This window comes from Chiloscyllium punctatum, chromosome 4, assembly GCF_047496795.1.
Source record: "Chiloscyllium punctatum isolate Juve2018m chromosome 4, sChiPun1.3, whole genome shotgun sequence".
NCBI classification, from domain to species: domain Eukaryota; kingdom Metazoa; phylum Chordata; class Chondrichthyes; order Orectolobiformes; family Hemiscylliidae; genus Chiloscyllium; species Chiloscyllium punctatum.
Window position 1 is genome coordinate 22,052,424 of NC_092742.1, and position 13,487 is coordinate 22,065,910.

Here is a 13,487-nt window from a genome sequence, read left to right on the forward strand (position 1 = left end):
TCACACCTCAACCTTCTGTGCTGCAGTGAATGAAATCCCAGCCTATCCAGCGTCTCCTTATAACTCAGATCCTCCATTCCCAGTAACACCATGAAAAATCTCTTCTGAATCCTCTCCAGCTTAATGATATCCATCCTATAACAGGGTGACCATAACTGAACACAGTACTCCAGAAGCGGCCTCACCAATGTCCTGTACAACCTCAACCTGATGTCCTAACTCCTATACTCAGAGGTCCGAGCAATTAAGGCAAGCATGCTAAACGCCGCCTTAACCAGTCTGTCGAACATTAATGCAAACTTCAAAGAATTATATACCTGAGCCCCTAGGTGTCTCTGTTCTACACCACCACCCAAGATCTACCTTTAATTGTTTAAGTCTGGCCCTTATTTGTTTTACCAAAATGTAATACCTTGCATTTATCAAATTAAACAGCATCTGCCACATACTTTACAGTATCTTAGAAGGGTCACTTTTTCCAAGGTGTCTCAGCATATGGACGTTGTGGGGTTTTAGTTTATACAACTTTTTGACATTGTGTAGTCAGTGAATAGAAAAAAATAATTTGTATGGTGGGTACACAATTTGAGTATTGCTGAAAAAGGACAAAATTTCATGCAGCTTTTCAACTGGCAATCACTAAGACAATTTGGAAGTGTGCAAATTAAGGTGCAAGCTAACATTTCTACTTTGAGAGGAAAGTGCTAATGGAGTCAATACCTTGCTTATCACGAACAGCCGAAAGGAAATGCTGTTTAATATGATCCATCTGTCTGTAGCCAACAAACCCAAATCCCAATATAAGTCCACTTGCTAGCCAGGAAGTGCTCCTGTTTCAGACAGTATAAATGTTATTTTCCCCCTTTATTGGTACGTTTATGCATTGCCTTGGTGAGTGTAAGAGCAAAAGCTTCAATGTCACATTATTTTAGAAAACATGTTATTGAATGTGTAAATTAGCCTAGATAGGAGGAAGAAGCATATGGCAGAAAGGGCTAAAGTTTTTTTACTACTGAAGACAATATTGCCCAGGAGCAAAAACACACGATGTAGAAACTATATGTCAATGCATAGGAGCTTCAGTATCTTTGACTATAATAGTGCTAGCTCCACAAAGGATCTTTCTTCCCAATTCTTTATTTTCTTGTTCTTTACCATTAGCTCTTAATTGTTTTTCAATTATTTAATTCTTTGAATTTTTTTTTGAGGATCATGAGACTTTGGGGCTATCTTCCTGAAAAAATGATGGCAGCAAAAGTTCTTGAATATTTTTAAGGCAGAAGTCGATAAGTTCTTGTGGAACAGGAAGGTGAAAGGTTTTCAGTAATGGGCAAAAATGTCAATTTGAGGTTGCGATCAGATCAACCATGATCTTTGCAAAATGACAAGAGTCAGCTGAAGGAGGCAAATTGCATACTGTATTTGACTTTATTAATGTTTAAGTGGATTCACCATTAATCTTTGCCCCATAACTGCCTGCATTAATCCTGCCATTCACTCCCTTTCTTCCATTCTCCATTTCCCCAGCAAGTTCTAATGTTTCTTTTATGGCATTTGTGTGTAATGTTTTCCTCTCCTCTGTGGACACAAATGCCCACAGCCTTGCAGTCAATGAAATTGAAATTATTCCAGAGCCCAGTCTGAATTTGGCAAGCATCTTGAAATGATCTATTGCGTTAAGTCTTTCCTGTCAAATCTTTTTACTTCATCTATTTTTTATAATTCATTTGCCACCTGATTATTTTGTTTAGAGAAGTTAACATCTCACTGAAGTCCTCTTTAAAGTTGATCGAATGTGAATGAGGATTAAGGACAACTGTTATTTGCAAAGGGTATTTTAAATTCAAGAACTGTAACCATAGACAGTGGTAAAGTTGGATAGTTAATCGAATCATTAAAATGTAACTTCCTCTTGTTTAATTAACTTTTAAATGTTAATTGAACTAATTTTAATTTTTCCATTTCTCTCTAGGCTCCACAATAACAGTGGAGAAGGCTGGCAAAAGATCTTTTGTAGAGATTGGACAGCCAAGAAATTTCACAAGTCGTTTTGAGTTTTTCGTTTTATTTTACTGTTACACTGTACGAGCACTAGACTATTTAGGTGGTTGACTTATTAGCAGCCTGTGAGAATATTTTTTAAAGGGTTAATCGATAGTGTTATCTAAAACTAAGTTGAAACCACATTAATTGTAATCGAGTGTGTCCTGAGCCTGCTATCATGGCTTTGCTTCATCAGCTCGTGTTTTTTTTTATATACTGTATTGCTGTATTGTTCCTTTTTCTGTCATGCCAACTGTAATTTTAAGGAGCAATAAAGTTAACTTGAAACCATGGAACAGTTCACGTGTCTGCACGCAATGGGCGTTCCAACAAATGTGTGTTTATTATGGATTCAGTATTTCTGGTTTTTCTTTCAAATATGGTCTCGGCCTTTTGAATTTGGCTATTGCATTCTTCTCTCTCTAATGAGCTATCCCAATTTATGAATCACAGTCGAGGAATCTATCCATCCTGTTGTAAATGGGGAAGTATACTTCACTGTCTGGTAAATGTGCCAAAAGAATGCACAGTTTCAAACTGTAATACATTTTGGAGTGTGTACATTTCCAGCAACTACTAGACCATAGTTTTTTGCATTTGCACCAATTAAATGAAGAGCTTTCTTAGTGCAAGACCATTTGAAACAAATATAGCTTCAGTTGACAAGATGATTGTCTCATAAGAACTATTCCAACATTGTTTTATTTGGTTCTGTTTTGGCCATTTATAACTTTAGTACCTTATTTAATGCCTGCATGAACAGTGAAATAGGCATAACTGAAAATGAAATGTTGCAATTCAAATGTCATTTAAACATTTGCAATATTTTTATCCAAAGAATTACATACCCTGACCTAAAGAGAGAGAAATGATTCTGAAGAAAGTTGGTTTTGAAATTTGTGATGGAATGTTTAAGACAACGTTTCATTTTTGAAAGGGGTTGGGTGTAAGATTTAATTATCCATGTAGTTGTATACAGATGTATGGTAATTGTTTAAGTTCTTGAGTCTTTGTGTTACTAATAACTTATTTGTGAAGATTGCAAAGTTACGACAACATATTTCTTAATAGTAATTGGGCACGAAGCACATCGCAGTGAAAAATTCCGAATTGACATTCAGTGTAAAAGATTAAAAATAGGAAATCTATGGTGAATAATTACAGTTGCTGTCCGTTTCATGCTATACGTGCTAAACTGCATATACCAGTAAGCAGTCAAGGTAATTATTTGCATTTTTACAGTACTCTTGCCCTTTTGGACCAAAGGGAGGGCATCCTTGTTAGTCTGTGGTCCCACAATAGCTGAAATGAATTAGTTTTCAATTCACATTATTTAGTGTCCGTCCTTAAAAATTGGGGCTTCTTTTGAAAGTGATTATGAATGAAACTGTTTTATGTTAGTTACATATTGGTAAGAAGCATGAACAGATAAGAACTTCTAATGAATCTTTTTTTTATGTTCTAATTTGGAATGTTTCGAGATCTCTGGAAAATCAACATGTTCTGTGCGTCATTTGCACTTTAATTCAATGATTCATTGTCCTATTGGGCATTTTACTTCATCTTCCTTTATTTTCTATTGTTTATTTTGCAAGATGTCATACCTGACCAAAAGGAAGGGCAGATTTCTGCCATTTCTTCTGATAATGTACTATTCTAGCCACTCAGAAATAATATCTCCAAGTTACCTTCTACTCTGCTGCTGTGAATTTCAATCCATTCATATTTCACTGTGAATTCATACATCCTCTGAGATTTCTTCTCAAATAAGTGCCTAAGAAACTGTGCATTAGACTACACATTGGTAAGCATTCTGCACCATCAGTTCAATATTATGTTTAACTTCATATACCATGTTCTTTGCACCACCTGGTTGGATGTCTGTAACTTCTGTTCTGTGCTTTGGGAAGTACACATTGAAGATATTGAAAATGGAATTAGGAAACCTGAAAGTTGATGATGCATCTAGTTTCCTTTGGGTGCCTTATTACTGAGGTTTAGACCTCCACAAAGACCATTAGGATTACTCAGAAAATAGTTCTAAGAAGGTGACGTAAAGTAGAATTTGGTAAAGGTATACCAACTTTGTTTCATAACTACATACAGAGACACCAGTATCATTTTTTTTAAATAATCAGCTATGACAGCGCTATCTCATGAGTTGCTATTCATGTTTATCATAAATTCTAAATTAAAGTGCGCAATAGTACTTTGTATTTTATTTTGTGGCTTTCCCTGCCTTCACTGGAAGGTATGCCGTCTTTCTTTCTGCAGAAAATTGTAATACTCCGTTTTTATAAGCTCAACATAACTCATAAAGCACAACAGAAGAGCTAAATTGGAATGGATTTAACCACGATGAACAAATGACAAACTAACTATTATTTGTACCCAAGATAAAAGTGGAAAAGCAAACCTTTTGTCCAGCACATGATTTCAATATTTTTAACATTTTGATAAAGCAAAAGGTATAACTAATAATCCTCCTTTCTGAAGTTCACAACAGTTACATTAGTTTCTTTGTAGTAATAAATGTAAACCATTTTAAATTCTGCATGAGCTGTCTTTGGACAGAGGTAAATTGCAAGCTTTTCTTATAATTTTTTTGGATTATGTTTGTTATGAGGTAAGAACATTTCAAAAACTATTTATTTAGACTGTCTTTCAAAAGAAAAAGCCTTTAGACCTTTCTATTTCACTGTATCAGAAGGAGGCGTATTGGACAACCTGGGTCCAACAAGATAAAGAATTGGATGCTAGTGATATATCTGTGGCTGACCTGCCATTTCACTTAAACTGTCCAAGGTCGAAGTGATGGAGTCAGCATCTTTGCAATAAATATACTTCGTATAATGTAGAAAAGTGTGTAGTCAGGACAATACAACTACTTTGTCGTCTTGTACCAGTTCCTTAGAGTAAAGGAATGAAATTTAAAATGAATGAGCCATTTTTGAAGCCGACATTTTCAGTGCATGCCTAATTGCTGTATCTCTGTATGCTTGGTATACTTAATTAGATTTAAGATAAAGTTTTCAGTGTAAAAGTATGTTACTCGAATCTGTCTATTTCCACTATTTAACAATTTTGTGTGTGTGGCTGGTTGCTGTTCGCTACCAGATTTAAATATATTCTTTTCTGTGTAATTGAACCAAAAGGACCTGAAAGATCTTGTGGTTAGCCTGTGACATGGGATCTTGCAGGATAGAAAAATATTTCTAAAGATTGAAGGAGAAACACTCAGCCCTCTTTCATTGCCTCCTCAGGATGGGGGCGTATATGTGAACATCCAGCAAGGGCGAAAGTAATCTTCAGTGAATCAAATGGGTTCTTATGACAATCAATAATGTTGTGTGATTGCTGTTAGGCTCGCTTTTAATTCAAGGTTTTAAAAAAAAGTCAAACTTCACTATCTGTCTTTTGTGATTTGAATTCTTATCCTCCAGACCTTATTCTGGGTGTCTGGATTACTTGCCTAATGACACTAACTACACCACTGCCTCCCCAAATTTCTACAATGTAACCAGTCGAGAAGAATGTAAGTGAGAGTGTGGTATTTGTAATTTAATGAGAACATGGTTAAAGTGAGCTGTTGTGTAACAAAACAAAAACAAAATTGCTGGGAAAACTCAGCAGGTCTGGCACCATCTTTGGAGAGAGAAAGCAGAGTTAACATTTAGGGTACAGTGGCCCTTCTTCAGAACTGATTAACTACGATCGGATAACAAATTTAGGTGATAAACATAGTTACACATATGGAGGCAGTGATATTTTGAAGACTATATTTGTTTCAGCAAATTCTTTATGTAAAGTCATGTTGTTTGCCCATTCCATTTATCAGAGGAAAGTTTCCATTATTATTCATCAATACCTGAGGCTGTTTGAAGTGCATCATCATATCTAAAATCTTCTGAGTGCTTCATTTTAAATGTGCTTTAGCTGGATAATCAGAACAGAAAAATGACTAAGAAGTCTATGGAAAAGCTGGACTTGAGTGTGAAAGTTTCATTCCCCTAAAGAGGCATATCGACCAACCTTAGCTGATCCGGCGTACACAGCTTGAAGCTTGCATAATAGGTTAACTTCTAATGCTGTCTAGCAAGTAACACACTTGTTTCAAGAATGTTCATCACTACTTCATCTTAGGGTAACTAAAGATGTCTGGTAAGTGTGCACTTTGCCTACATCACACAAGTTCAAAGAGCAAGTGTAACTTTGAAAGAGGATTACTTGGGGAGCAATATCTTAAGTCGTCTCAAAAAGTTAAAGGTAAGTACCGATGAGAATCCTTGTTCTGTCAGTCTAGGTCAGCCTTTGAAATACTATTATTGTCCTTGTGAAATCATCTTGAATGATTCCAGAATTTTTCATCCAGGAGCTGAAATGGTGCCACCACAGAAGTGCTAGAGTACCAATGGCAATGATAGCCTGTGTCTAAAGTCAGTTAACAGTGCAAACTGGAAATAAATCCAGAAATAATCCCGATTTGTACAGCTCAGCTTGTCACTACATAAACTTAAGCTAAACAACTGACTTTGAAATCAAATATTCAAGTTTTTAAAAATCTATATTTGTATAAGAAGCATAGATTGGTACTGTTGACTAAAAATAAAATTGTTTCTAAATTCACAGGTCTCTTAAACCAGTTATGCTCTCTGTAAACTTTGTGATGATGACTGCTTAACTCATGCCTGAAAGTTTTATTGGACTTCGCCCAGTTCCACAGTATGGCAGCTGTAATTCTACCCATTGTAGAATCTAAGTGGTAAATTCATGTTTTGATGTTCATGAGTACAGCAGTTTTGTTATTTTTAGTCACTAATTCTACTATATATACATTGTAATTTAGGGGAAAATGTAAATAAATTTAAAAAGATCCAGCCAAAAGGTTGTGGTCCCTGAAGATCTCATGTGTTTTTGCTTTCTCCCAATAAAAGTATTATGGATTTTGTAGTCAGTTTTGCTATTACTACTAGATTTCTTCTAGCCTTTCATTCAGTTTCCTCATAATTTGTTTTGAAAAGAAAAACTCTAATATTAAACACTGTCGAATTTTAAGATATTGAGGGCAAAATATGTTAGCATCCAAAATATCCATGAATTGAAAGGCGTGATGCAAGATGAATTGCTGTTCATTTCAATTATTTCAACGTACATCTGCATTAACTTGCTTTTGATTGACTAGGTGCATCAAAAGGAGACCAGTGTTGCGAAGGGGAGGTCTATTGTATTTGGAGTGCATTTGTCAGTCTTGTTAGAAATGACTGATTTGTGTAAAATTTTACAATGATACAAAATAGGAAAGTGCAGACACCATAGCTTTCAGAAGCTGCAGCAAGGGACTATGGTTAAAAAAGAATGTAGAAAGGTGGTGAAATGTCTGCCTTCTCAAGGACAACTAGGGGTAGGCAATAAAATGCCAGCCAACTGGCAATGCCCACATCCCATGAGTGAATTGAGGAAAACCTACCGAGGTGTCAGAGCAATTTTTCCTTTAGGCCATATATATATGGTGGAGCAGCAAACTGTTAACCCTACATACTAATCAGCCCATTTAAGTTACTGTATGTATGTGACCATGAAAAACATTTTTAAGGAACCATGCATACAATGCACTCGTGTATTCCAGAAATAAATTAGCTAGAAGGTCCACCAGACACAAAATCAAGACAACAGGAGTAGGCTTCCATGGAAAGCAGTATTAGTCATCAAGTTCCAAGAATCTGAATGTAATGTTGCAAAAGTTTCTGTGGCCTTAACATAACTGGTTACGGTCAGTGAATGTATCAATAAATCCTATCATTCATACTGGAATCAGACACTACTTAATTTGCTATTTTCCAATGGCTCACCTATCAATAATTTCTATAGATTAGCCCTGAGACCTGAAATTCACAAGCACTACAACAAACCACAAACTCACTTTTTTTGACAGATTGCATGTCATGCCAGCTATTCACTGACTTTTTGCCAGCCACATCACTCAGATGGATTTCATGAAATTCATGGACGAGTTTCTTCTTTCCAAGTCACCGTGCAGAAGTAGCAGAAGCTATTTGGAGAAAGACAAGTGTGCCTTCATGTCCAGATGTCTGGCCATTATTTGGAAAGTTTTTGGTAGGGATGTGGCCAATGGTAGTGATGAAACTGATGAGGATGCTCAAACTTAATCATCACCCTGTCTTCCACATTCACCTGAATTACAAGGTGAAGGTGAATTGCTTGATGCACAAAGTACCAGATTTGCTACTAACTTGGCACATAGTTTTGTGCAGAACATGAAAACTATGCTTCCCAACATGGGAGTCGTGGCTACATCTCTTCCTACACTTGGTGTTCAACCATGATGCAGCATTAATGACCATTTTTGCATCTTCAACTATGGCACATGCAGCAGCTGCCAAAGATTTTCCTTGATGCAATGCAATTTCAGATTCGATGCTTTTGTGCTTCTAAAGTGCAGTATTCACAGGGGCTTGGAGAGTGTTGCAGCAATCCAGCCATCAGTCCTCCAAATTATTAGTGGGATTGCTGAGGTGAAACACTGGGTGAGTGGCGCAACTCTGGATGTTTTCTCCCTGGGGCCTTGCTACTGATAGCTGTCAACTTTATCTATCTAAAGGCGTCTGTAGACAGGCCCCCAGATGTGCTTCTGATACTCCATTATCTTCCATTGAAAGTCACCAGCCTTCTACTTATCATCCTGCAAAGGAACACAAAAACAAGTCAAGGCACGTGGAAGAGAAGCACAAAATGCTGTTGGTTGATTTTTGTATGCACTGTTTCATTATTTGATATGAAATGTTTATTTTGTGTTGGCTTTAGTATTGTTGTCAAGCAGTCACTGTAATAGTGACAGAGGAAAGCCAAGGGGTAAATAAGCAATAGGATTATGAACATACAAGCGTATGAATCAGGAACACAGATGCTGCTCGATCTGAGTTTCTCCAGTACTTTGTTTTTATTTCATTTTTCCAGCATCCGCAGTATTTTGTTTTTATTATGTTTTTATATTTAGTTCAATAAGGTTTTGATCTAGAGTTTTAACCAGGCTTCTTGAAAGTAGCTAACTAATGTGACTAAATCTTCAGTTTTGTCCAGCATCCATTATCATATTATTGTCAATTGTACACTGATAGCATTACGGGAGTGTTTTTTCCAGACTTTTAAAAAAATAGATTAGATTAAATTAGATTCCCGACAGTGTGGAAACAGGCCCTTCGGCCCAACCAGTCCACGCCAACCCTCCAAAGAGCAACCCACCCAGACCCGTTTCCCCTCTGACTAATGCACCTAACGCTATGGGCGATTTAGCACAGCCAATTCATCTGCCCTGCACATCTTTGATCGCATTAGACATATATAATGTTCTCAACTTATTGTTTTGATGAGTGGACTAACCAGTCAGAAAGGGTCTCAAGTGCAAGGACTCAGCATACTTTGGCATTGCATCTCGAGGTTTGAATTGAAAGTAAGGAATTGTCTGCCCTTGACAATGAAGGTACAGCATATATATGTCATATGACATCAACAATGTAATGGGCAGACCTCCTGCAGAAATATCCAGCATCACAGATACCAATTTTCGGTTAATTTAATACACTTCACATATTATCGAAAAATGGCTGGAGACACTGAATAGTGAATAGACAATGGGCCCTTACAGTATTCTAGAAAAATATTGAAGACATACACTATAACTTATTGCACACTTAGCAAAGTTGTTCCTATACAGCTACAGTACTGGATACTTGCCATTGACCAGAAACTGAACTGAATTAGCCATATAAATGCTGATGACAGCGGTTCCTACAACAGTCAAGAGGCTTGACACTATCAAGGACAAAGCAGTCTATTTGATTGGCACTATATCCATAAATATGCTCCTTCTACCGATACTTAGTAGCAGCAGTGAGTACAAGATGCAATGCTGATTTTAACCGTAGCTACTTAGAAGTACCTGCGGCCATTAACATTTAGAGAACAAAGGAAGCAGATACATGGAAATACCATCACCTACCCATTCCCCTCCAAGCCCCCCATAGTCCTGACTTGGAAATAGAGAACTGTTCCTTAATGTTGCTGGCCTAAAATTCTGAAACTGCATTCCTAAAAGTGTTGTAATTGTATTTCCACTAAATGGACTGCAGCAGCTCAAAAAGCAAATCACCACTACCTTGTAAAGGACAGCGAGGAACAGCGATGTCTACATCCCACAAATGATTAAAATAAAAGAGCTGATTTCTGTTTGTGCCTTTGGAGAGCACTTATGGGTACCAATTTTTGCTTAGGCTTCTTTCAGGCTGCGCAAGAAGGAGCAAATTATTCCTTTGTTCTTTATTTTCTTTGTTGAAAGGTGTCTTCAATTTGCAAATTAAGTTTATGGCATACAGAAAGTGTAGATTTATCTGCCATGATTCTTGGGCATATACCAAAAAGTAGATTTTTCTTTCTGCACAATTCAGAATAAGCAGTTGCTGGACCCATGGATTTCACATACCTGGCAGTTGGACATGTCCAGATTGCTAGTATCAAAGCTCTGAAATTATGACTTGAAATAAGGTGATTAATAAAAGGTGAATGGAATTGAATCTTCTCCCAATATAAGTGAGAGACCTCTGGCTTGAATGAACATCAATTAGACGTATACGCATTCACATCTAGGGTTAGGTGGAGAGATACTACTGAGATGTCACACTTCAAATTAATAGGGCAATGATTTTATTGAATAGAATTATAAACTTCAGACCCTAGCCATTGGCTCTAACTGTCCTTGTTTCTGAGGTTGAACCAAACTGTTTGTAACGTTTTGGACATATTTGATGAGATTCTGAATCACTATTAAAAATGCTGATTTTTATCTCTGGCATATCACTTGACTCTGCCCTTGCTTTGGCTCATTTGATGCTGAAACAATATTTATTCTATCTTTCTTCCGGACTCGACTATTCCATGTAGCCCTAGATGACCTCCTGCTTTCTATCTTCCATAAATGTAATGCCATCCAAGTCACTGAGGACTGAATCCTTACTTCCACAAAACTTATTTGTTTACCTATCAGCCCTCTTGTTACTAACTTTTGTTGGCATTCGGTCAAACAGTGTCTTGCATTTAAAATTCTCATGTATTCCAAATCCCTCCATAGCTTTGCCTTTATCAATTGATCAATGAACTTGAGATCTAATTCTGGCATCTTGAGTATCTTTGATTGTAATCAGTACCAATTAGGTGACTATATGTTTGTCTGTCTGGGCCCTAAGCACTGAAACTTCATTACTTAATTTATCTGCCTCTCTATATCTCTTCACTTTAAGAAGTGGTAAAACTTAGTTCTTCATCCACCCTCATACCTCCTTATGTAGCTTAGAATCAAATGTTGTCTTCTAATGTACCTATGGGAGTGTCTTGGGATGCTTTATTCATTATAAAGTTGCTCTATAATTCCAAATTCTTGATAACTCAGCAGGATGATGACATATTGACTCTGAGTACTGATACATCAGCTCTGGGTGGCAAGTATTCAGTGGGAGATTTCCTTACTTATATTTGGCTTAATGCTATGCAAATTCATGGAGTTATTGTTAATGTACTGACCTTCCAGAGCTTCGCCTTCCTGATCATTATACTACCATGTCTAACCTGCTGAAGGGACAGGACCAACCCAGAGATGTTGACTGAAAAGTATGATATGAAAATGACTAAATCATGCTTTTACTTGACTTGCCTGTGGAATAGCTGTCCTATTTCTGGTGTAGATTCCTAGACATTGGTGAGGTATACTTTGGGCTGGAGTGATGCCCTTTTGTGTTGAGTGCCTAGATTGATAAAGGCAGTCAAACTTTATTTATGTTTTATTTTTTGTCTGTCTTGTGTTCTATGTCATTCCAAAGCATAGTTGAGAGTTTAACCATATTATTATCCATTTGGACTTGTGCATTGATCAAACCAGTCAAAGACAGATTTCTTTCTTTGAAAGAAATTAATGAACTAGATGGATTTTACAGCAATCTAGCAATATTAGGAGCACCATTATGGGATACTAGCTTTCCATTGTAGACTTGCGTAACTTGAACTTGTGAGTTTGAACTCGTGTTTCATTACTCCAGAATACTGAATTACGAATCTAATAACATTACCATAAAGTTAACATACCTATAGCTGAAATGGAAGATGGGCCAAAATCATATTGAATGTCAGTGCAAGGTTCGTATGGTAGACTGGTTAGCAAGGCTAGATCACTTGGAATCCAGGGAGAGCTAGCCATTTGGATACAAAATTAGCTTGAAGGTTGGAGACAGAGAGTGGTGGTAGGATTGTTTTTAGGATTGGAGACCTGTGACCAGCGGTGTGCCATAAGCAACAGTGTTGGGTCCACTGTTTTTTGTTAATTAAATAAATAATCTGGATGTGAATATAGGAGGAATGGTTTGTAAGTTTGCAGATGATACTAAAATTGGTGGTCAAATGGACCGTGGAGAACGTTATCTCACCGTATAACAGAACGTTGATCAGATGGGCCAATGTTTCGAGCAATGACAGATGGAGTTTAACTTGGATAAATGCAAGGTATTGCATTTTGGTAAGGCAAATCGGGGCAGGACTTATACACTTAATGGTAAGGTCCTGGGGAGTGTTGCCGAGTGAAGAGGTCTTGGGGAGCAGATTCATAGATCCTTGAACAGGCGTCACAGGTAGACAAGATAGTGAAGAAGGCACTTGTATACTTGTTTTTATTGGTCAGTGCAATTGCTTTTATTGGTCAGAGTTGGGATGTCATGTTATGACTGTACAGGACATTGGTGAGGCCACTTTTGGCATACTGCAAAGATGTTGTTAAACTTGACCAAGGTCAGAAAAGATTTACACAGATATTGCTAGTATTGGAGGGTTTGAGCTATAGGGAGAGGCTGATTAGGTTGGGTTTATTTTCCCTGGAGTGTCAGCGGCTGAGGGTTGACCTTATAGAAGTTTAGAAAATCATGAGGAGCATGCATAAAGTATAGCCAAGGTATTTTCTCCAGGGCAGGGACTCCAAAGCAGGTTTAAGATGAAAGGGGAAAGATTAAAAAGAAACCTAAAGAGCAACTTTTTCACGTAGAAGGTGGTGCTTGTATGGAATGAGCTGCCAGAGGAGGTGCTGGAGGCTGGTACAATTACAACATTTAAAAGGCATCTGGCTAAGTAGGATAAATAGGAAGGATTTAGAGGGATATGGGCCAAATGCTGGCAAATGGAACTAGATTAATTTAATGTTCAGCATGGAGGGGTTGGACCAAAATGTCTGTTTCCATGCTGTACGACTCTTTGACTCTATAACAGGCATGATGGTTTCACTGGCCCATTCCTGTTTCTGTTTCTTTCTTGATGGATATATAGCATTTTCCTACTTGCACTGAAATTTACAAAAGTGTGGTTGGAAAAATTTTCCTCATTTGGTGTACATTATT

At 37.2% G+C, this 13,487-nt stretch overlaps 2 protein-coding genes across 6 annotated transcripts in view; one reads left to right on the forward strand and one right to left on the reverse strand.

Annotated features, from left to right (window-relative positions):
- ylpm1 (YLP motif containing 1) overlaps positions 1–13,487 on the forward strand; it is a 147,054-nt gene that overhangs the window by 132,326 nt on the left and 1,241 nt on the right. For 4 of the 5 annotated variants that reach the window (XM_072568229.1, XM_072568230.1, XM_072568231.1 and 1 more), the window contains one exon: positions 1,973–6,805. The exons of the other annotated variant lie outside the window; for it this stretch is intronic. The gene's annotated coding sequence lies outside the window, so the exon portion shown is untranslated. The remainder of the gene's footprint in view (positions 1–1,972; positions 6,806–13,487) is intronic. 5 annotated transcript variants of the gene reach the window in all.
- Positions 8,488–13,487, reverse strand: part of LOC140476123 (prospero homeobox protein 1-like) — a 110,047-nt gene continuing 105,047 nt past the window's right edge. Inside the window, exon 4 of the mRNA XM_072568234.1 lies at positions 8,488–8,743. Coding sequence (XP_072424335.1) covers positions 8,732–8,743 — 12 coding nt within the window. The 3' untranslated portion in view covers positions 8,488–8,731. The remainder of the gene's footprint in view (positions 8,744–13,487) is intronic.